At 46.0% G+C, this 23,886-nt stretch overlaps 2 protein-coding genes and 1 long non-coding RNA gene across 5 annotated transcripts in view; 1 reads left to right on the forward strand and 2 right to left on the reverse strand.

Moving 5' to 3' along the window:
* MEST (mesoderm specific transcript) lies at window positions 1-17,290 on the forward strand. Of its 3 annotated transcripts, none has more exons than XM_055808026.1 (12): window positions 1-82; window positions 846-1,000; window positions 1,631-1,710; window positions 2,173-2,250; window positions 2,682-2,818; window positions 3,164-3,222; window positions 3,484-3,524; window positions 3,891-3,961; window positions 4,526-4,627; window positions 6,360-6,436; window positions 7,020-7,083; window positions 17,116-17,290. In XM_055808026.1, exons 2-12 carry the CDS (start codon window positions 847-849, stop codon window positions 17,264-17,266), a joined length of 1,014 nt encoding a protein of 337 aa, XP_055664001.1. In that variant the 5' UTR covers window positions 1-82; window position 846; the 3' UTR covers window positions 17,267-17,290. The 3 variants fall into 3 exon arrangements, with proteins under 3 accessions (XP_055664001.1, XP_055664002.1, XP_055664003.1); XM_055808027.1 differs by lacking the exon at window positions 17,116-17,290 and adding an exon at window positions 7,552-9,165; XM_055808028.1 differs by lacking the exon at window positions 17,116-17,290 and adding an exon at window positions 8,409-9,165.
* The window catches only part of COPG2 (COPI coat complex subunit gamma 2), a 24,433-nt gene continuing 9,612 nt past the window's right edge, over window positions 9,066-23,886 (reverse strand). Inside the window, exons 9-24 of the mRNA XM_005235330.4 lie at window positions 22,677-22,834; window positions 21,865-21,998; window positions 21,099-21,166; window positions 20,292-20,480; window positions 19,311-19,406; window positions 18,662-18,905; window positions 17,298-17,373; window positions 16,062-16,165; window positions 14,868-14,993; window positions 14,058-14,120; window positions 13,795-13,934; window positions 13,253-13,424; window positions 11,946-12,043; window positions 11,106-11,244; window positions 10,601-10,699; window positions 9,066-9,588 (exon numbers count right to left, since the gene is read on the reverse strand). Coding sequence (XP_005235387.1) covers window positions 9,458-9,588; window positions 10,601-10,699; window positions 11,106-11,244; window positions 11,946-12,043; window positions 13,253-13,424; window positions 13,795-13,934; window positions 14,058-14,120; window positions 14,868-14,993; window positions 16,062-16,165; window positions 17,298-17,373; window positions 18,662-18,905; window positions 19,311-19,406; window positions 20,292-20,480; window positions 21,099-21,166; window positions 21,865-21,998; window positions 22,677-22,834 — 2,037 coding nt within the window. The 3' untranslated portion in view covers window positions 9,066-9,457. The remainder of the gene's footprint in view (window positions 9,589-10,600; window positions 10,700-11,105; window positions 11,245-11,945; window positions 12,044-13,252; window positions 13,425-13,794; window positions 13,935-14,057; window positions 14,121-14,867; window positions 14,994-16,061; window positions 16,166-17,297; window positions 17,374-18,661; window positions 18,906-19,310; window positions 19,407-20,291; window positions 20,481-21,098; window positions 21,167-21,864; window positions 21,999-22,676; window positions 22,835-23,886) is intronic.
* LOC129784732 (uncharacterized) lies at window positions 12,677-13,246 on the reverse strand. The gene is made up of 2 exons (XR_008747766.1): window positions 12,895-13,246; window positions 12,677-12,724 (listed from the first exon to the last, which is right to left on the reverse strand). It is a non-coding gene; the product is annotated as an uncharacterized LOC129784732 (long non-coding RNA).

The following is a 23,886-nucleotide window of genomic DNA, read 5'->3' on the forward strand; positions in this document are numbered from 1 at the left end:
GCGGGCGGCGCATGCGCGGGGCGGGGCGCTGGCCCCGCCTTCGGAGCGCCATGCCGGCGCGCGGCCGAGGCACCTGAGCCAGGTGAGGCGCGCGCGGTCCCGCCGCCCCGCGGCCCCGCCAGGTGTGGAGGCTCCGCCCACCGCCTCTGGGGGCGGGGCCTGCCCGCCTCAGGGGAGGGGACGCGCGGCGGGGGGGTCGTGGCCTGCGGGGAGCAAGTGCTGCCCCGAGGGGCGGGGCCTGCTGGGGGGAGGCTGGGCTCGAGGGAGGCGTGGCTTGGGAGGGGGCGTGGCATTGGCGCGATGGGGGCGGGGTTTATTGGGGTGCGGGCCGGAGGCGGGGCTTTGGTGTCCCTGCCCGACCTTCGACTTCCCTTTGACCTCCAGCCCCAGGTTGGGGCCGCATACCCCTCAGCCTCCCATGGGGGCCATGTCCCCCTCAGACCCCTAGTGGGGCCCATGTGCCCCCTCAGACACTCTGTGGGGCCCACATCTCCCCCTCAGATCCTCTATGGGACCCACCGCCCTCCCCAGACCCCCAGTGGGGTCCACGTCCTCCCTCAGACCCCCTATGGGGCCAGTCTCCTCCTCATACCCCTTTTATGGGGGCCACATGCATCCCCCAGACCCCAAATGGGGCCCATGTCCCCCCTTCAGACCCCTAACCTTTGCTGCAGAGACCACTTGTCGTAGTCCTGCCACCCCTGGGATATGCAGGTTATGGGAATTTTGGGGTCTTGGAGGTGGGTAATGGGAACATGGGGGCCATGAGGATGTGGCAGGGGTCAGGGGGATGTGGGAGTTATGGGACAAATCCCAGCAGACAGGTGCCTCACTCTCTTCTGCAGGATGAAGGAGTGGTGGGTGCAGGTGGGGCTGCTGAGCGTGCCCCTCCTTGCCGTCTATCTGCACATCCCGCCTCCCAAGCTCTCCCCGGCTCTCCTCTCCTGGAGGTCGTCTGGAGGCTACTTCACCTACAAGGACCAGAACATCTTCTACAGAGGTGATGGGGCTGTGCCGAGTACTGGGGACACCTCGTCTGACCCAGTGGGGAGCAGGGCTGGTGGCTCTGCTTCCCTTGGTGGCCCTGGGGATGTCCCCGAGGCCAGGCGAGGTGATGGCAAATCCCTCCCAAAATATAACGGCTTTAAGGGGAGCCACTGCATGGATCCAGGCACAGTGTGGCTGTTAGCAAAACATTTTAATTGGGTGAAGCCATGATGGCTGGTTCTCATGCAACAGTGGCAAGACCTTGGTGTTGGCAGGGAATGATCTCAAGAGCTTCTGATGGGTTGCAGCAAGGAAAAGGTACTGAAAAACCTTTTTGCTGGAGCAGTTGTTACCCATCGTAGCAACTGAGAGGCAGCTGCAATTAACTTGTGCTAAGTAAAGCCCTGGTTTACATCAGGTCACTGGTGCCAGTGGCCGCGGTGGCTTGTCTGGTTGGGTGTCTGAGGCTGTGCTGGCACTGGGAGGCTGCAGTGCGAGTCAAACCCACGCTTGGTTTTGGGGGAGCAGGGGGAGGGGTAACACTGGTTGGGCTCCCAGTGGGGGTGAACGGCAACGCCTGCCTCATAGGAGAGGAGACTGTAGGGGAAGAAGCTGATCCTGAGGTGCCCCATTCCCTCCCCAGACTCAACTGGCGCCATTGGCAGCTCTGACATCGTCCTCCTCCTGCACGGCTTCCCAACCTCCAGCTATGACTGGTACAAGGTGAGGGGAGCCAGTGCGCGGTGGGCTTGGATGCCGACAGCAAACTCCGTGGTTTCTCCCTCCCAGGAACGAGCAGATGTGGGCAGTGGTTTGGCCTGGGGTGGGCCACGCTCCAGAGGAGTTCCTGCTGGAGGTAGCACTGTGCTCTGGGGTATCAGCCCTGTTCCTCTCCCAACACCCTGCATGGGAGCCAAGCATTCTTCGTGTCACCGTTTCCCACACTCCAGCCCGAAGTGGGAGGAAAGGATCCACAGCTATTTCTTGGCTTTTTCGGGGTGGAGGTGGGGGGGGCGATTGTCTTGCTGTTACTGGGACATTTCAATCTGCAGTTTTCTTGGAGCTGGAAGGTGCTGTCTTGGGGGGCAGAGGGAAGTGTGGCCATCCACAGCTGTGCATCGCCACAGACTTTTCCTCTTTGTGCTCCTGTCACCTGTTTTGTTAATGCATTTCTCCTCTTTCCAGGTCTGGGAAGGGCTGACCCAGCGGTTTCACCGGGTGATTGCTTTGGATTTTGTAGGATTTGGTTTCAGTGACAAGCCTGTAAGTAGCCTGGGAGGAGGATTTATGCAGTTGCTTTTGGCCCAGAGGTCATTCTGCCACGCCAACACTCCTGGAAAATTAGCATTTGCAGTCCAGTTTCAATTCCTATATACATCTGAAAAAGGAATAAGCATTGTAATAGTGGAAGGGATGGGCAAGGTTTGTGGTGGAGGTCAGCTCTGTCACCATCTTGCCTTGACTTGGGTTTGATGTGACTCCAAAGTGCACCTTGACCCCTCTGGGGCAATGGGCAGTGCTTCCATGGGCTTGTGGGCATAGCTGCTGGCCCAGGACATTCCAGCTGCTCTGTCTGGGGACACAAAATGCTGGTCTCCACCCTGTATTCCTCCATTTGGGTGTTTATTCTGGAGTTTGTGGGCTCATGGTGGGTCAGGCTCTCACTGCAGTTCCTCTATCGCTTTGCTTCGCAGAGGCCCCACCGCTACTCCATCTTCGAGCAAGCCAGTATCGTGGAGGGGCTGGTGCATCACCTTGGCCTCCGCCACCAGAGAATTAATCTCCTCTCCCATGATTACGGGGATACAGTCGCACAGGAGCTGCTGCACAGGTCACTGCAACCACCGATGCTCTGGCTGCTCTTTGTTGTCCCTGTCAAGACGATTTCCAGCAGATAAGTGGAAGGACGTAGTGCAGAACCCCCTTTTCCCTATACCTACGGCTGTAATGAAGGCCAAGTGGTCTCAGGGCACATCTACAGTGGGCAGATCTGAGGCTTCGATCTGTCAAATCCCAGCTTCTAGGATGTTTAACGTCCCTTCTGAGCACCTTCTTATCAAGGCTGGGACAGCAGGGGAGCAGAGATGGTGTGACACTGTTAATTTGACCTGCTGGTCGGTCACTTTTTGGAGCCTGGAGAGGTCTACTTGTGTTTCACCTTCTCTTCTGTCCCCAGGTATGAGCACAATAAAACTGGAAGCATCTTGATCAACAGCCTCTGTTTATCCAATGGAGGTAAGTTTTGCCTAGCATGGTGGGATGGGTGGGCTGGGAGGGATGGGGAACCATGGGACGGGATGGCCTTCCCATCTCCATCACCTGAGGGAAAGTACCATCGAAACCCCAAGTGAATTGCAATTAAGGTGCTGTAATTAACTGGGAGTGTCACTCCTCAGGGCTGCCTGTGCCACCTTTCATAGCATCATGAAGAGAGACTGGGAGATGAAGAGCAAAACACTTATAGCATTACAACTCTGTTCTTTTTCATCCTTCCAGGGATTTTTCCTGAAACACACTACCCCCGGTTCATCCAGAAGGTGAGCTGCTGCCCCCTTTCCCCTCAAGCAGAAGTCTGACTCTGTGAGTTTGGGGTTTTATCTGGCTCAGAAGCCTGCTGCTTTTCCTGCTTCGGTAGTGGCAGCTGAGTTGCTTGCAGACATTGTTAGAGGCAGTGGGGAGAAGCGGGCTGCCAGGATGTGGCTTGTGGCATCTGAATGTCCTATAATCCCCCCTTGAAGCGCTGATGTCTCACCACCGGCAGCTCATGTGCATCTTGAGGGTCAGGGCTGAGCTGGGAAACTGCTGTAATATGGGGAGCCAGGGGAAGAGCCCTCTGAGGAGGCAGGATTTATCCATCTCTATGATACTGAGTAGTGCTGTCCCCTTTTTCCCTTCTTCCCAAGATCCTCAAGGATGGGGGTTTGCTGTCCCCTGTCATCACGCGGCTGATGAACTTCTTCCTCTTCTCCAGAGGGTGAGTTGTGTCTCTACGCTGCTGGGCACAGTCCATATGGGGTATGTGAGCCAAGCACAGGGGGCCAATGTAGGGATTAGCGTAGCGGGTGTTTGGCAGGTGAGCAGATCCCCCGGCACTGTCCTAGGAGAGATCTGCCCCTGGATTTGAATGACCTTGATGTTCTGGGCCATTCCCTCTGTGGGCTGGCAAAGCACTTCAGCCTAATAATAAACCACATGGCTTTTTACTGTATGCTGAAATCCTTCTCTCCCATGAGTATTGGACTTGAACATGTTAGAGGCAATGAAAACCCTAACCACGCTCTACATACGGTTATGTATGTATATATATTTGTATAGAATGTTGCAAATCCTCTTTTTTTCCCCAAAAACCCCTGTAGGCTGGCTGGTAAGTCCCATGCTGGGCATGTTTGGGGGACAACTTGTAGTGCTGCGCTTGCACCCATGTCTTTTGCAATGGAAGCTGGAATTGCTTCACTGTTTTTTGCCCTCAGCTAATCTTTTAAGTTGTACACTAAGATGGCAGCTGCTGTGCTGCTCTGAATTCTTTTTCTTTTTCCAGACTTGGGGCGGTATTTGGGCCCTACACGCAGCCTTCACAAGCAGAGTACTGGGACATGTGGACAGTGGTGCGGACCAACGATGGCAATCTCGTTGTTGACAGGTACATCACTGTTAATTGCTGTGTGAGCTTAGTTTTCCAGCTGCGGCGTTCCTCGGTTGTAGACAGAGCCGTGCAGTGGCTCAGAGGTTAGCAGAGTTTGGCTGGGCCCCTGGACACTGGCTCCCCAGAGCCTTCAGCTGCTTCTGTTGGGTGTCTGGGATCATCACTGCACCTCAGAACAGAGCTGGGATGTGATGTAGGAGCAGGGATTCTTGCTGGGATGATGCAAGGCAGGTAAATGAAGTCTGGAGTCAGGAGGATCTCAGCCTGCCCATGGTGGGAAAAGGACAACACTCAAGATGTACAACAGGGGTGTTTTTTCTTCTTTGGAAGTTAGGGGCTTGAATTTACGGGATTTTGTTAACAATTGGAGCTAGATCTGGTTTTCTCAGTTTGGGACTTTTGGAAGGACCCTAGGCTGGTGGTTGTGAATTCAGTGTCCCCATTCAGTAGGGCCTGCATGTGTCTTTCTCCCCCACCATACAAACTCCTCTCTCCTCCCACTGGGGACAATTTCCAGCCAAATCACAGTAAGGACCAAATAGCTCAGCCTCTCCAAAGGATGCTCGCTAATTGCTTCTTATAACGAGGGATACTTGCCCAAGCCCAACAATGGATACACTGGCTGATGCATTGCTCACTTGGCACCCCCCGCTGTGGCAAATTTTTGCACTGTCACATTTGTCAGCAGTGCAGCCATGATGGGAAGCTCAGTACCAGAATATCTCCAGCCCCTTAAATGTCACATGTCAGAGTACTGGTATGTTTATTTAGTGTAGCTTCCCATCCTTGAAAGGCTTTTTATAACCAGACTTGAACCAGATGTTTAAATTGTGACCCTCAGCTCCTGAGAGCTGTGCTGAAGCAGAGTCACCCTGAGTTGCCGGTTGGGGTGACAGGCTGAGGAGCTGTTAGCAGTTCAGATTTTCACTGCAAGACCTAAACAGTGCAGTTTTTCTCCTGCATTCCTCCATGCTCAGTAGTCCAGCACTGACTCTTCTGTGGGGTACTGAAATGGTTTCAGAGCTGCTGCGATGCCTGTGAGCCATGCACAGGAGTGCTCAGACTGCACTGCCTCTGCATTGGCTTTCAGCAGACTGATTTTTGCCCCAGCATTTTGCAAGATCCAATTGCAAATCCATTTTTTCCCCTGCTGCCCCAGCAAAGCAGCATGAAGTTTCTTAAGGGGGTTTGGAGGTAGCCAGCCTTTCAGCACTTGTTTGCTGGCTGCCTGCAGCCCGCTGTGACTCAGTGTGCAGTCTGGCACAGAGGTTACAATCGTTCACCCAGTTTTACAACCCAGCGGCATTTGAGTGGGAGCAGAGGACCCACATTTGCTTCCATCTCAGCTGGGAAGGATTCAGACCTGATCCTCCCATCTCCTCAGACTGCAGGCTGTTTATCCCTTCCTAAATGAACTCGGGTTATCCTCCAGCAGGACTCTAAAACTGCACTCTGCACTTAGGGCAGAGGCAAGACCTGGAGTCAGTGTCCCAACCTCATTTGCACTTCTATTTGCTGTCTAAATATTAAAACCCACTTTAGGCAAGTCTCTAAGCTCAGGGATAGTCAACAGACTGATGTGTTGCTGCTGCCCCAAGGAGGAGGTCCGTGGGAGATGCAGAGTCCACCTCGGTCTCCTTACACAAGCGTACAGTGCCCCGAGAGCAATTTCCAGCCTGTGCAGCACCTCAAGGCACCGTCCACTGCATAACAACAAGTTTCTCTTCAGTATTTTGCAGTACATAAACCAGAGAAAGAAGCACAGAGACCGCTGGGTTGGGGCTTTGATGTCCACCTCTGTCCCACGTGAGTAGGATCAGTTTTCTTTATTTACTCATTGGGATGTTGGGGATCACACTCCCCAGCCCCAGCCTGCAAGCACCAGAGCATGGTGCTGGCTCCTTCCACTAACTGCTGGAGCCTCTCCTTATTCTGATGAGGATGATGTGGCTCAAATTCAGTTTGTGCAGGGGGTAGCATCACAAACAAGCCTCCCTGCTCCAGTTTAAGGCTGTTACAGCAGAGAGCTATGAGCTTGCTAAGGCAAGAGAAAGTTTATTCCACTGAGCAGATACAACTTTCCTTTAGAGGCTGGTTCACAGCCTCCGGTTCCTCCAGTGACCGTCCCAGGGAAGGCAAGGTGCGTTTCAAGCTCAAGAGAAGTTACAACCACTCAAGAAAAGGCTTGGTGTTTGCTGGAGAAGGTTTGGAGGCTTAACTTGACCCCAGGGCAGAGAAACGAGGCCTTTTAGCAGCTGGTGTGCTTAGTGCTCCGCTGAAAGCTTCACAAGCTCCATGCAAGGGCAGGGGATGCCTGCAACAGGTCTCCTTGCCTTAATTTAGGGATGTCCTTGGGTATAAAAGCTCTGTCTGTGCTTCTGTCTTGCAGTGCATCTAATCTATGGGCCCCTGGACCCTGTGAACCCACACCCAGAGTTTCTTCAGCTTTACAAGTAAGACAACACCCACCACAAAGGGGGAATATACACCTGGGGTTTCATTTCAAGGGAGATTTTGTCTCAGGCTTTTCCTTCAATTCCCTTTTCATGGAGGCTAGTTTTAAATTCCACCTGTAACCCCAACAACAAGGGGGTTCAGTCAGAGCCTTCTGCAGTTTGGAAATTGCTTCCCCATTTTAGGCAAATCACAATTCCTAGCCAAATCAACAGTGCATTTTAAAACCACATCAGACAGAAGTAGGATTTATTGACAGACATAGTCTTCTCCAAACAAACCTGAAGTAAATCCAGCACTTTGAAGAGTGGTCAACTGTAGCTGCTGAGGACGTTTTCTGTCCCAAAACAGTGTTACAGGCAGAATCCCAATTGCGAGAGGGTACTGTCCTCCTCACCAGTAGCATCTGGCTGGCTGTGGGCTGAGCCTGCTGCCTGCGCTTAAGCCTTGCTGCATTCTTCCAACAGGAAGGTGCTTCCCATGTCCACGGTGTCTGTGCTGGACGACCACATTAGCCACTATCCACAGCTGGAGGATCCAACAGGTTTCCTGAATGCATATCTGAACTTCATCAACTCCTTCTGAGCTGCTGCAGCTCAGTTCTCGCTCTGTTTAAAAGTCAGGCTTTGGGGACAGGAAGAAACCTCGATTTTTATCTCCAGATCCAACAATCTGCACTAACACCCTCATCTTTGGCTGCCAAACTGCTGCATTTATGCAGTTAAATCCTTTGAGCACCAGAAGAGAAGCTTGCAGGGAGGTTTGGACAAAACTGCCAGCCTGAGTAGAGTTAGAGGATGTGGACAGCTCCTCCTGCTCTGCGCTCACCTTGATTCTTGACTGGCTTATCCCTCTATTAGGAGCCACGAGGGCTCAAGGGAGAACTGGGGCACCTGACAGGAGGTGGAGCACACATGTCAGTCTCAGTCCTTACTTGCCTTCACTGCTAAGCTATGCTGCATGGCACAGGTAGACAGGACCACTAGCAGCCAAGCGTTGATGCATATATTCCCAAGATGGATGCCAGTCGGGTTTTGAGGTGTGTGCATGCAGTTTAAATTATATCCCTCTGCTAAGTGTTAACAATACTTGGCCAGCTTGTCAGCACTGAAGAATCTGAAACTGAGTTTGCTTACACTAAGTATAGCAGGCAAGCTGGATCTGTAATCCCCCAAAGTATAGGCAATGATGCTCTCTGCACACATAAAGGGGCATTTAAGCACTGTAATTATGTTTTCAGTAACCTCTCTTTAATGGCCAGTTACCCGAAGCGAAGCTCTGAACCTCAAGTTTTTACCACATTCCTTGTTTCTCTGATTTTCAGTTCAACAAGCAGAGCCACCCATTGACACTACACCCCTGGGACTATCTCAGGAGCTTCGCAGAAGCGTGGCTGTAGCATGCAGTTCTACCAGGGCAGGCTCATACCTGTTTCACTAGAGCAAGATGAATATGCAATACTGGTACTAGCAGAAGCCAAGACGTTCTTCTGAGCAATAGCTATTTGAGCCACAGGGATCTGGGACAGGTGTTTAAATTAGAATCCAAGTATTCCTTCCTTCCTCACCCTGACTTGGTAACTAAAGAAACAGCAGTTCATCAGGAGAGAGATGCAGAACTTAATTCACAAGAAGTCACCACAAGGTCCCTCTTTCCTCCTCTCTTCCCAACTTTTGACACAGGGTGTTTCACATCTTTGAGCCCAGGAAAAGGCTGTGCTGTTGTTTGGTATTATCTGACATAAGGCTCAGAGAACTGAATATGCCTTGACCCGTGAAGTTTAATCTCTCTCTCTGTACATTGATTTTTCTGTGTGGAACAGAGGAGACAATCATGAAGATAACTGTAAATTTGCAGGCTGGCAGACTCTGCAGGTTTTGTGTGGTTTTTAACTCCTTAACAGCATCCCTTTAGGAATAAGGGGCTTCTGCTGAATAAACAGCCATTATTGGCTACTTTTTCTGTACTGAAGCAGACAGGATTAGAACAAGAAATTTCTATTTTATTAATAGTAATTCGTATGAATTCCACCACTTGAACCAGTGTTTATTTTCTGTTAATAAAAATCAGTTTTGACAAAAGTCTGATTCCATTTTCTTACCACCTGCACCTTTTATCTTTCCTGATTTACTGCACGTGGGCTGAGATGCAATAAGTTAGATGGGAATGTGTAAGTGACAACAAGGGAGAGGACAGGGGAAAGGCTCAGTACCAGCCAGCCACTATTGTCACTACTGTAACATCATACAAAATATTTACCAAATTAAGGAATAAAAACTACATGCAGAAGGACAGACAGGCTGCTTGATATCCCATGAATACCCAACTGGTGCTTGCAAAGGTTTCCACACCACAGCTGATGTGCTGTAACACTCAGCCTACAGAAGCCAGGATGACATCTACAGGCGTTTCTTCCTTGCTCCTAACAGTCACCTGCATGGTCACACCATCTCCGAGCGCAAGCCTGGACCTTACCAGCACATCACAACCACCTCTGTATACACCTGGGGACAAAGCAACATTTGAGAGATTACTTTAAGAAGGCTCAGTGATCTAGTCCTAACCCTGGAGGCAACAACCTGGTGAAAGCAAGACAGATTGAGTCTTATGGCCAGTTGCTGAGAGATGGGAGTGGGGGGAAGTCACAAAAAACCCAAAACCCCAAAATCCCCACAGCTCTTGAGGAGTCAGCACGTGCTGCCGGAGGGCTAGGCCAATTTAAACAGGTAGAAACCAGGAGGTGGGCAGCTGAAAAGCTCACTTCTGGTTTGAGAAGGCAACACATACTATTATTGTGCTATGAAGGCACAGTCCATTGGCTCAGTGCCCTTGCTGTTAAAGGAGGAATAGTTGTCCTATGCTACTACAAGATGATTTGGAAGTGGTGCTCCTGGAGGCAACTCGGACTGCAGGATGAGCCACCTCCACTCTCACTTCAACATCACTACACACACAGACCTGGAGTTACCAATTTTGCCTCTGAAATAAATCAAGATTGATCTTCTGTCATGTACATTGCAGTTTTGTTTTAATAACTGCAACAAAGTTTTGTAGAGCACTTCCAGAGACTGCACAAAACTGTAAGCCTGGACCACAATCACAAAAGCAGCAGCCATGGGGGCTGCAGGCCGATTCAGGGTGTGTCTTTGGGACAGAAACTTGGAAACAAAATGGTCCTAGGAACCCCATTCTGAGACAACCTCAAGCAAGGAGTTTTGTTAGGTGTCTGCTCTGGAAGTTCTTCATTCAAAGGATTCACTACTGTTCTGTCCTGGTTTCAGCTGGGATAGAGTAGCTCCACTCCAAGAGACTGAGCCTAGCCCAAGTACACCAGTTACAGTGGGCTCCAAGTTAGCACTAGCTACATTCAACTCACCGGTTGACTTTGGCTTTCTACAGAGAAAAAAAAAAAAAAAACCCTCTTGAAATAAAAGCAGTATCTTCCAACCTATTTCCCTTCATTTTGTAAAAATCTGTGGGGACATGGAAACAGAGTTCAATAGTACAAATACTTACCAGCTAAGTAGAGCGTGTGAGAATTTTTGTTCTCTGGCACTTTATCTGATCTCTCACAGGGCTGCATGCCCAAGAATTTGATGATGTTATTGACAGCTTCTGCGTTCAGAGATTGAAGAAGAACATTACCTCAAGATTGGTGCCAAGCTTTCTGTGAGAACTAGTTTGCAATTAAAGAATATTCTCTAAGCACCCATGTGACTTAACCATTTCTATTCATTATCTTGGCAAGGTAGGTGTCCTGGTGGGGTTGCAACCATGTCCCTTTTGCTGTCTTAACAGCCTAGGAATGCACCCCTCCCTTCAACCAGCCTCAAGCAAGACAACACTGCCAAGCTTCCACTCACTATAATCCCAACTTTGCAAGACAAAGCCTTATTGCTGGGACATAATGTCATGGCAGAAGGCACCAAATTCTCCTCCTACCACACTGAATATCCCCAGCACGGCAGATTTACCAGGATTACTATGTGGGTCACCAATAAAGGAGGAAAGATCATCTCACCATCAAGGGTTTTAATCGAACTAAGTGCAAAGGTTTCTTCTTTCTCGAAGTCATCTCCCACTTCTTCCCACGCAGCTGCGAAGTTAGGCTTTAAAACCTTCTGAATATGATCAGACACAGTAACCTCCAAATCTTCCAACTGATAGAAGAGCAAAGGAGATTTTCAGCTGCCAGTTACAGAAATGATCCTAATCTTAGAAGGGGAAAAGACAGACAGACAGCAGCATTTTGCCAAGACAACTCTGTCATGCTTTAATTTCAGGAGAAGTACATAATAATAGTATCTAAAAGACAGAGAGGAAAAATAGTATTTATGGTGGTCATCTGTAAAGCTTAAAAACATTTACAGAGAAACATCTGTGAAACTACAGGCTAGCAGAAAATGAGGCAATTGCTTTGTAAGTGAAAAAGCCCATTCTAGCCCTTACTGGGCATCTGAGGAGAGATACTTGCTCAGAACCCAGAACCCTCCAAGCCCAAAAGACAGGCACTTTCCTGAGATCTGACTTTTATTTCCATGACTGATAACACGAACACAATAAACAGGTGCAAATGCCTGGGCCACAGTTCCAAAACTAGACAGTGAAAGTTATTCCTTCCTTCCTGTCTGTCCCCACAAATCCCATCTCCATAGGGCACTAAAGCTGAACTAACTTTTGGCAGAAGCAAGGTTTTGGGGAAGGATCTAAAGTTACAAGCTACAGCATGTTGGAAATGGTGCTTCAGGCAGGCCTGCCCTTCTCTCCTACTGGCTTCAGATCTGAAAGGAAATGGTCAGCCCAATGGCCATGTGTGTTCAGAATTAGCAACAAGGAGAAAACAATCAAGTCCTGAACTTACTACATATTCATCGTCATAGCCATCATCTTCTGGCACACCCGTGCTTGGGTCACAGTCTCGAACAGTGAACTTCATAGTGCAACTGAAAGTACAAGCAACTGGGGAGGACAAAAAAAGCCTATATAGGTTAGTCATGCAGTTTCTTCTGCTTGAGCCCTCGCTTCCCAAAAAGAGACTGGAATCAATGTATGCCAGCTTTGCCCCAAAAGATAAATGCATGGCTATGGTCAGAGCACTTTTCAATTTCGTATTAAATTCCCTAGCGCCCCCCCCCCCCCCCCCCCCCCCATCCTCCCCCAACTTTTAAGATGAAGGCTGAAGGAGGATCTCAGGAGATGAGTATGCCAGTGCCATAGAGTAACAAGCAGAGGCCCACTGACTCGCAGAGTGCTGTGGTGAGACCCAGTCAGCACTAGCTACCAGGGAAAACCCAGCAAGGGTTTCCAACAAGTGGAGTATGATCCAAAACCACAGTTCTGGGAACTCAGACTAGTTCTAATCTTCCTTGGTGTTAAAGCAATAACCAAGAAATCCACCCTGCTAATGAGCTGAGTCACATTAACTAACTGCAAATCCACTGGAGTTTCTTTTAAGTGTGAATAATAAAAGTAAGAAAGGGAAGTTTTATGCCCAAGAAAATCTCTCATTCCTACATTTCATAGTAGTTTCTAATTCTCTAAAGAAAGGAAAAATTGCATTAGTTAAATATGTAGAAGCCCAAACTACTAGTATTTCTTTCTATTTGCATTTTCCTTTTTTTTTTTCCTATTTGCATTTTCCTTTTTTTTTTTTCCTATTTGCATTTTCCTTTTTTTTTTCCTATTTGCATTTTCCTTTTTTTTTTTCCTATTTGCATTTTCCTTTTTTTTTTTCCTATTTGCATTTTCCTTTTTTTTTTTCCTATTTGCATTTTCCTTTTTTTTTTTTCCTATTTGCATTTTCCTTTCACTGATTCTGTTCTTGAATACTACCAACAAACACCCATGTTTTCCAATGTGCTCCTTTCATTGACTCAAGGTAGTAAATTCAGTTTCCTCTATTACCTTCATGTTCTACAATCCTCTTTAACATCCCATTTCTATTCATCCAATACCACTGTTTAAGAAGTATGTATACAATTTTGTAAAAAGTATTTTGCACAAACACAGGTTCTAAATAAAAGCCAGCACATGTAACACATGAGAAAGAAGTGCTGGAATCTCAGTATGCACTCACCAAATCCCACACCCTAAACATTTTATTATGTGTTCTCCAAAAACGTCATTTGAGGGATTTGTCATGCAGAACTACTCCCTCCCAATGGGTACCTGCAGTGGGGTCATCCTGGGGAATCTGGACAAGGGTGTAACACATGCCTGGCTGGTTGTAAGCCAGGCTGGGCGCTGGGATGCAACAGATCACGTCATAAGCATCTGATGGCTCCATCTGCACGGTGACTCTCTCTAAAAGCTGATCATTTAGCGTGTTTGTGCAATCAAACTGCAGAAGAATAAATTGAAAATAACTTGAACATAGAAGAAACATTCCTAAAAAACAGTTTTTCCCCAAATCAGCTACGATACTGCACAGCATACAACAGATGTCAAGCATATTTGATCAAGCATACTGTTCTCACTAAATAGCTTTTCTCTCCAATTTTCCTAGAATTCTTTAACAGATGGGATCTTAACTCCATCCTTTTTTTGATCAGAGGCAAGCAGCACACATCCTCTTAACTCTGCCTTGCAACCCCCTTAAGAGAGAAGCTGTCTTCTCCAGGGCACAGTGACAACACCGTTCATGCTACACCTAGGCATCATTAAGGGCCAAGTCCTATTGCACCCTGGCAAAAGCACGTAACTTCTCTTACCTGGAATACAATGTGATTTGTGAACACGTGTTTAATGCAACGAACAAAATACTCAGTTTCTGCTTCAGTGAGCTGCACTGGTTCTGAAGACTTGAATAATGGACCCAAGCTCTTAAACTCCGGAATGGCTGCTAGTTGTTCTGTGCAGAAAGGAAAAGAAGGCAACAGATATTTAGTGACAGGCTCATTCATTGCTCCCACCTGACCTGTGGCAATCCTCCAAACACTTCAAGTGCTGGAGACCCATTGATCTTCTCTCATACCTTGAAATATATCCTGGCGTGAAGGAGCAACTTTTTCAGGCTTGCTGGTCACTAGGGCAATCTCTGTGAAGAAAAAAAGCAAAGACATTGTGCTATCAGCTACACCATGCAGGAGTTTTAAATGCCATTATATCACAACTAAAAATTCCTGAACCTGCAGTATTTCACACAGTCTGCTGCAAACCATGGCCAGTCTTGTTCCTCACACACACATGCTGAAATACCTTTTCCATGACGCAATATTGTATTGTAAGAAGAGAAGAGGAGAGATATTTGAGTAATGACGAAGAAACCACACTTCATTCCAAAATAGCCAGAAAAAAAGCTGGAAGATGAGAATGAGGCATGAACCCCAACCTTTTCTTAAAAAATTGTGCAAAGTAAAAATGCAAGAATTGTGCAAGAACATGGAAGAAAGCCAGTGAAGTGACTAAGCACTTCTGGAATGTACTTTTTTCAAACTTTCATGAACTAATGAATTATACATATATGTATGTACAATGTACATATGTAGATTATGTACAAACTCCCCTCTGGTAAGAAGTGAGCAGAATAAAGAACATTCTTGCCAACCCCTAATACTTTGGCAGAAGCACTGTCTTCCTTTACCTGCGAAGATCAGGCAGGCTTGGTTCTGCAAAGCCTGTACGTACATACACTGTAACCTGCACAGCATTCAGCTGAGCCACCTCTGTGCTTGCCCTGGCCCTACCAGGATGGCAGCCAGTTTAGTGACATCAAGTATCATTATGGCAACCTGAATGCTTACACTCTTGCCTACAGCCTATTGAAATGGAGCCCAAGTGTTACCTGCTTTCTGTTCAAAGATTGGTGCAGTAGCCAGTGGAACTGTTTTCAGATCAAAAGGTTTGTCAGAAGGCTCCAGCGTATATTGGTGCAGGGCTTTCTCCATCCCAGGAACAGAGACAGTCAACCCTGCAAAGCAGAAGCACATGCAGAAAGATTCAGTTTTAATAGCAGAACTGTCAGAGGCCTACAGGCACTATAATACAGGGTTCAAAAATGAGCAGTGTAAATTTTGGATTGCCCACTGCACCAAAAGCAGTAAGATGTCAGAGTCTGAAAAACTGTATCTGTGTTTCAGTTACCTCCCTCTTAAGACACAAACAAGTAAGGTTAGTTAAAGAGCTCTTCTCTGTAGCGTGTCCATTGGTTCAGGCTGAAGAGAAAAACTCTTGTGAGTAAACTAGAGTTTACAGCTAGATATAGATGCAGTTTGGACTTTGGCTAATTAAAAGCTACTTTCATTTCTCAGTAAACACACACACCCTATGAACTTCAAGATACTGGATAGAATAAAAATAAACTGCTCTGAAGTTGCTGTTCCAGAGGGTACTGCAGTCCAAATAGTTCACTCCAGGAAAGTAATTGCGCAATATGCTAAATACCCTGCCCTCATGAACTTGAACTAGTTGACTACAGGCCATAAAACATTTTAATAATCAACTCGGGCAACAAGTTTTGACAGAGCTGTTTCATAGAAGCTGTCACAATTCTAAGGCTGTAAGAGCATTTGTTTTTCAAATTCTTTAACGAAAGCTTTGTCCTTCTTGGCTATTCTACAGGAGATTGTAAGAAGGCAGTGTGGGAAGATCTCGATGGATGGCTGGACTCTGATCTTAAAGGTTTTTTCCAACCTGAACAGTCCTATGATTCCATCCTCATTTTGTAATGGAGAAGACAAAACAAAGGTTAAGAAACTTGTCTCAAGTGAGGGAACAGGCAATGATGAGAAAAAGCCCAACCCATACTCCTGCTCCATTTCTCAGACAATCCTTTCCATATTTTGCTAAATCTGCCATTCTCATTTAGCACAAGTACTTCGCAGGAAAGCGCTAGAGCCAGAAAAAACACACAGTTCTGACCTTTCTAGCTATTTTGACCCCAGTTACATTACAGGAAACTATTCTTACAGCAACGAAGCCCACCCATAATACAGAATGTGAAGTAACAGCTCAGACTTCTTTCCTTTCTATCACTGACCATTAAAAATATAGGCAGCATTCAGTGCTATCTGTCTCTGCTGTAGTACATTCAAGTAGAATGTTGCTCTGTCCCGAACTTCATCATCGCTGTCCATCATGCACCTGTTTCAAGGAACAAGAGGACAGCAGTCAGCCAGTTCAGGACATCATGAGAACAGAGCTAAAAATGACACTGACAAGATTGGACTTGATACTGCAATGACAGTCTGTGCTCCCTCAACAGATTTTCCAATTGTGCAGAAATCAAGAAGTGTTTGTTCATACAACACAGTAGTTGAAGTTTATGTGCAAGTGTTCCATCAGAAAACTAAGATTAAAGGAGATGTGTATGTGAATTCTTAACACCATGTACACGTGCTAGATTATAACATATACAGCTGCATTTTATGGCTAATAATTCTGATGGGCACCATGTGGCTGCTTTATTTTTTTTAAAAAAGCACTCTTTCACAATAGAACAAAACCACAAGAAATAGATTACAGAAATAAACATGTTAAAACTGCTTTCTATTTCAGACTGGAAAAAATGGCTGCGTGTTCAAGTATTCACCTAGTTTTTCTATTATAGCATGTGTTTCATGAAGAGAGATTCTCTCCTCCTGGTGGCAACTTCCCTCCCTCCCCACATTCCTCAAGTAATTTCTTGCAGCTGTAATTCACTTGCACCTACATTGAGGTTGCCTTCTGCATGAAGTGCTTCACAATTTGAATTATTCCTCTCACCACAGAAGTCAGACGTGGTATAAGCTTACACTGTAACGCTATACAAACGAAGAACATTACATTTACTGTACAGACAGTTTAAGGAAGCTGAATGGTCTTAACAAGAAACACAAACCTGTGAAATGGGAACACCTGTGATCACTACTCAGCCATACACAAATATTACTTATTAGTAATGTGGAAATATAGTTCCTTGTTTCAAGGGATGCAAAACAAACACACATATACTGAAGCACTGTAGATTTATTACCCGCTGAGAAATGTTTGCAGACCAGATTACTATTAGAAGTTTTCATGACTAATCACATCTTTCATTTGCTTATCTCCAGCAGTGTTATTGTCCCTCCAGCCAGGAAGGAAGGGTGGAAGGCAGCCATGTCCTGGCTCCTCCACTGGTGTGTTGGGCAACCCCAGTGCAAGTTCCGACCTGCTTTGACCCTGCTTCTTCTGTGGAGCCAGACTACCCAGCATCACCAATGAGCTCAGCACGTGCACAGCTATACACACTCACCTCTGCAACAGAACTAAGATGCTTGGAAGAAGGTTCTCATTCTGGGCACCAAACTTTGCTAGAGCACTTACAGCGGCTAGAAAAGAAAGTAGGGAGATGTCAGAGGTGCTGAAGCAATAGATAAACACATTCTCACAATCATGATTCAAAGCACTGTGCATTGAATTTAATCTAGAAGTTCCAATTTACACAGGTTTTCACTCCCACAACACAAACCTTTTAATACTACGGAAAGATTTTCAATATTTTCAAATGGAAATAGTTTCATGTCAGGGAATAGCACAACAAGATCAGCCTAACAGCTCTGCAGCCCTGTTCTGTGAGAACTCTATCAGATAAGGTCAGTTCAAGCTCCATGGCTCATCCCAGTTGTTGGTGCCTCTGCCATTAGCTGTAGCTTACACTCCCAGATAAATCTGTTTTTCACACACAAGGTTGACATGCATCCAGTGGTGACCAGGGCCACACTGCATCCAGTAACTCTGCAAGGAGCTGAAACCCCTCAGCAACCACTTAAGAGTTGCCTGTCCAAACCAATGTAATTTCAGCTCAGCATCAGCTTGAAGAAATTCCACATACAGAAAGAAGAGAAAACTCTATCAGGAAGTACAAGTATTATGGCCCTGGTGGTTAAAGAAGAATCCATACTTTTACAGTGACAAAGTTTCTATACAGTGTACGCTCTCTGAGGGATGCTCTTCATGTGCTCCCAGGTCACAATTAGGAAACTGCGACCAAAAGAGCTGTCACCAAAAATAAAATACAATCTGAACCACATCGTATTTGTGAGCTCATTTGCTTCCTCTCCCCCAGCAGTATTACTTCTCCTAACATGCAGGAGGTCAAACTGATGCTGATATCCCTCCAGTGCAAAGTCCCCAATATGAAAAGAGGCTGAACCCTCTAAAGGGTTCGTTGTAAAGGCTCTGCAGGAAGGAAGTATCAGTCTGCAACACACTGCCAAGGAAGAATCCTAATCTCATATGTGGGAGATTTTCATAGAAAGACGTAAGTCTATTGCAGGCAATTATGTTAAATATTAGGCAATTATGTTAAATACGGAACTAGCAGTGTCCCCTCCTCATGTATTACCTCTTGACTTTTAGAGGACATTCAAAGAAGGGACTAGAAGTAATATATTGCTTCTGTTCCGTGAAGCAAAGGACCAAGGGCTGATGCTAAGATACGGGGAGTTCAAACACACTGCAGGATAAAAATCACCTTCACAGCTGATGCATAGAAGAACCAGCTCTTCACAGTGCCTGTGAAGTAACCGTTGCCTCCCACGCCCAAACCCAGTTTCAGCCCCTAGGCTTCTTGCACAGCTCGTACATGAAACAGTCAAGCACTTGAGCTGAACTTACCAGCCCTCACAGCCTCGTTCTCCAGCACCACCCTGTTGAATATGAAACGGATATACTTGGATGGGGATGGAGTCCTTGGTCCCTCTTTCCCCAGCAGATGCAGGATCTTTGTGGCTAGGACAGTATGTTCACAGTCTTCGATGAACTCGCAGAGGTGAGCCAAGCCCGATTCCTTACTTTCAGGATTCTCCTCAATTATGCTGATTATACAGTCCACAATGGCTCGCTTGTACTCAAAGCCACCCTGGGAAAGGAAAAATCAAGGACACTGACCCAGCAGGCAGAGCTCAGACCACAGTGCTGGTCAGCTCCCCTTACGCTTCAATTACTTCTTTCCATTGAAAAAACAAGCATTTGTACATAAAGAAGAAAGAGAAAGCATGCTGGATAACCTAGCAGGGTCTTCCCAGCCCCCTGACTCATAAAGGCATATCATCTGAGTATCTCCTCAAATCAGTTTTGGATGTACCAGCCCTAATTCATAAGCACATTTCAGACAGGTCTGACCTACAAGATAAACAAGAATGACAAGGTAACCAGTCAGGCCCCATCACCACTGTGTACCCACTGACGTAAGACAGAAGAGACCCTTCATACTATCTATCAGAGCTACCTGCCAATAACTACACAAAGAAAGTTTCACACATACATCATCCCTGAGCATGTTGGAGAGGAAAGTCATCATGACACTGTGTTTCCGAGGGTATTTCTGGCACAAAGCACTGATAGCCTGTACTACCACTACCTGCAAAACAACAGAGAAGGATGTTAGTCACGTGCATTTATTTTTCCATGAAAAAGACAGGCTTCTCACTATCTCAAGTTGTCACATCAATAGATTAAATTCAAATACAAGAAGGATGCAATTAGGTGGTGGACTCTCAGCATAAGTGTGTTAACAGCCCTGTGTAGCATGCTGTAAGATCTGGCTGTTAGAGGGACTGTATTTAGGACAGACTACATAAATTCAAGGGCCTTCCCTCCCTCCTCCTGTTCAGTGATGATCCTGACCTAATCCTAACTTAGTCACATTTTGTCATTAAAACTCTTTGCAATTTAAAACTTGTCCAATACTTTTTTCTTTTTCTCATAACAACAAGAACTTAAGACCGCTGTCATTGACTTTGTATGTTGACTGCTACACTGACTTTGTAGAGACATGCTACACTCTTCAAGGCAACTCCACAACGTAAAAGGAATGGGTATAGGTGAACTACCATCCTGAACCAAGTTATTACCTGAGTTTAGTCACTATAAAGTTTAAAAATTAGGTGGAAACTTATGGTTCACACTATTTCCTAACGATCACACTGAAGTGGTATAGACTCAATCAGAACAGTTAAAATCCCTCTTCCCCTCCAAAGAGGCAAGCAGAAGGCAGCACAACATTTTGCAAGATACTCCACAGGAGCCAGGAACCCACAAAAATGACATTTATCCCTTCTTGGAGTGGTAGCATGAAATGACATGCTATATTAAATTTGGAAGCAGAGGATTACACCTTCTGAATTTCAAGCTGGGTTTGCTCTATCAGACAAAATCATTGAAGGATTAATGGGAAAATCTTCATAGTAACAAGAATGGGAGAAAAACCTGCAGGTGGAAAGAGCAGAGGCCTCCAATGCCACACCTTAAACTCATCTGATATTTCTGACACGAAGGAAGAGATCTGTTTCATGAGTCTGTCTACACTGCTCTCACTGCCTGTCTTCAGCAGGGTGGTGATGGCAAGGGTAGCAATACTGCGGTTGGAGTCAGTGATGAGGTTTTCCAGATCCAGATTGCAGGCAGTGACTGCAGATGGATGCTTCATGGCCACCTGTAAAGAACGCAATTCCAAATTATATGGCAGTAACATGCTACAGTTCAAAGCTTTTGATGGGGCAAGGATTAAAGCTCATTTTTTTAAAACCTTTTTTTTCGAAGTATTGCTCCGTTCCACAAGGATTGCAACTAAATCTACATCATATGACTGCTGACAGGATGCAATCAAAGCTCAGGTTCTTTTATTTCAGCATTTCAAAAGAACTGTAAGTTACAGCTCATGGGTTAACAGTCACAAACTGCTTCTGTTGTGGTGTGCAGCTTTGAAATCAGAATGTTACTTCCTTCACACACATCCTAGCCATGCTTTTTACAGTATTAAATAACTGAGACTCTTCTTCCTTACAGCTGAGAGCCCGAAAGTTATCAAAACCCAGCTTGTTATAGCCCTGTGGTCCAAAAGTCAGCAAACATACCTTGAGTGCAGAAAAGATTTCTGTCACACCAGGAAATCTGGCATGGAAAAGCCAGTTCTCCAGCATGGAGTATTTCCAAATACAGTAATAACAAGAACAGTCGTTCTGCTTTAGATAACACACCATTAGGCACTGAAGTCTGGCTTCCTCTGATGCTTAGAGATTTATGCTTGTTTAGAGGTTTTGGAAACACTCACTTTATTAAGGGTCCGTACAGCTGCATATCTCAAGACAGGTTTGGGAGAACTACAGAAAAGCTGCAGCACTGAAAACAAATGAAAAAAGAATAATCAAAAGAAGTAACTCACAACAAAATGGCAAAGCATAGAAACAGTTTAACAAAAAACAGCTTCCAGCACTGCAACTCCAGGCACCTGTAATGTCTGGAGAGCAAGAAGGTGACAGCCCTCATGACCACACCAGATGAGGAAAGGGAAATTGCCTTGTGCTAGCACTTTCATATTGAGAGGTGCAAATAGTTTAGTAAGAATTCACCACAGCAGAAAACCACATACGGTCTCTTTCAAAGAAAGAGAACAAAGTAATGTTTCCACATTCAGCTAAGCACTGCTAAATATTCATGCAGCTCCATCTATAATTTATCACTAGCTTCACAAGAAAGTTAAAAATAAGCTCTCATTTTTCATCTTAGATTAATAATAGGTGGTTTGCACAGTTGCCTGTGGCGCATCTGTACTGTCAGGTTCTCTTCTACCTTCCCTCCCACCCCAACTTCCTGCAGCTGGAAAACGGCAAGTATTGTCCTGTGCTGCCTCTGCCACCCATTCTCAAAAGCTCTGGATGAAATGGGGAAAAGGGATCAACATTCTTCTCATCCAAAAGCCTGGGGACAATCAGAAAATTCAGGATTTGAGTCCAGTATATTATATGTTTTACTGTCTCTGACATGCTTTACTGCCCTTTCTTTCAGCTGCATCACTGGTACAAAGGACTATGGCCAACCTGAAACAGCTGGTGCCAGCTCCCTGGCTGTGCAGTTTGGGAGATGGATGATTGCAGAAGCAGCTTCATAAATAACCATTTCATGCTTATTCCGCAGACAGCTCTCAATGAAGTCAAACAGTGGACTTTCATGGCTACAAACAGAAGACATTTCACAGTGCAATGCTGAATTACATACAAACCACTTATACCACATTTCTGAGAAGCTGACAGAAAGCACAGCTAAGGCAGTGGCTTTCATGTTTCCTACACTGCCATATTGCTCTAAACTTTTTATTTACTAATATTCATCTTTACATTATGTTCTTCAAGCTAGAAATGCTGCATTCTAAAGATACTTTACTATTAAGTATCACATACCACTAACAAAAACATCCACAGATAAAAGAATTTTATCAGGAGGTGAGTTCCTCAGATAACAATACCCTCCTTTGCTAGTATGAGAGATCACAATAGGAGAGATCTTCTTGTTTGTATCCCCCACAATACAGGCAGATTCTTATTGCATTTGAAATGCACCTAGCTAGACAAAGTAAAAAAATATCTCCAGAGATTATTCTGCAGTTTTAATCTTACTCATGGCTAATTTTTGGCGGTGTGGTGCTAAAAATCCAAACCCCACCACACACCCACTACACATACCACCAGAGTTCCATCTAGCATTCTGCTTCTACCTGCATTTTATTTTTAACACTACAGTTCTGCCTGTGTGTATATTTCCACAAACTTCAAAAAAAAAATAATGCACATTTCTGAGCTACCATGGATCTCAAATTATAAATAGGTTTTGTAATTCAGATGCTGCCTCTTACCCCTCTTCAGATTCCTTCAAGAGTTTGCTTGCAATTCGGATCAGCATGCAGTATGCAAACTGGGATTTCAGTCCAGATTTAGTGAACTTATTCAGCATCTTGGAAACCGCAAGGCGATCATTTTTTCTAAGGTGATAGAGCAGCCCCAAAGCATGATACTAGGAAATCAGAAACAGAGATGTGCAGGTATTCAATATACTGTGCCATTGGAAAAGACATAAAAGGCGGCTAAAAAAAAATCACTGTTTCATAGCAGAAATACCTTCTAACCACAAATGATCCATATTTCCTGACAAGTTACAAAGACCTACAGATAGGCAGTACTTCCTTCCCCTTCCTGTCTATCATAAGACAGCCTCAACATATTTCTGAAGATCTAAAGAGCCATCCATGAAGTCTCTGTTGCCTTTTCTTCCCATTACATGTCAAACCTTCAAAGGTTTCTGCTTACTAAGTTACACTGCACAGTAACACTTGCATTTCTAGCACACTCTCTATCTAGGATATCCCAAGGCCTTTAAATGACAGCTGACCTTATAAAATCATAGAATTATGGACTGGTTTGGGTTGGAAGGGACCTTAAAGACCATCTAGTTCTAACCCCCTGCCAGGGGCAGGGACACCTTCCACTAGACCAGGTTGCTCCAAGCCCTGTTCAACCTAGCCTTGAACACTTCCAGGGATGGGGCAGCCACAGCTGCTCTGGGCAGCCTGTGCCAGTGTCTCACCACCCTCACAGTAAAGAATTTCTTCCTAATACCTAATCTAAATCTCCCCTCTTTCAGCTTAAAAGCATTCCCCCTTGTCTGTCACTACAGGCCCTACTAAAATGTCCCTCTCCAGCTTTCCTGTAGGTCTCTTTAGGTACTGGAAGGCCACTCTAAGACCTCCCTGGAGCCTTCTCCAGGCTGAACAACCCCACCTCTCTCAGCCTGTATGCCTAGGAGAGGTGCTCCAGCCCTCTGATCATCTTTGTGGCCTCCTCTGGACTCACTCCAACAGGTCCATGTCCTTCTTATGTTGGGGGACCCAGAGCAGATGCAGCGCTGCAGGTGGGGTCTCACCAGAGTGGAGCAGAGGGGGAGAATCTCCTTCCTCGACCTGCTGGCCATGCTGCTTTTGGTGCAGCCCAGGATATGGTTGGTTTCCTGGGCTGCAAGCGCACATTGCCAGGCCATGTTGAGCTTTTCATCCACCAGCATCCCCAAGT

Source organism: Falco peregrinus, chromosome 6 (genome assembly GCF_023634155.1).
Source record: "Falco peregrinus isolate bFalPer1 chromosome 6, bFalPer1.pri, whole genome shotgun sequence".
Lineage (NCBI taxonomy): Eukaryota > Metazoa > Chordata > Aves > Falconiformes > Falconidae > Falco > Falco peregrinus.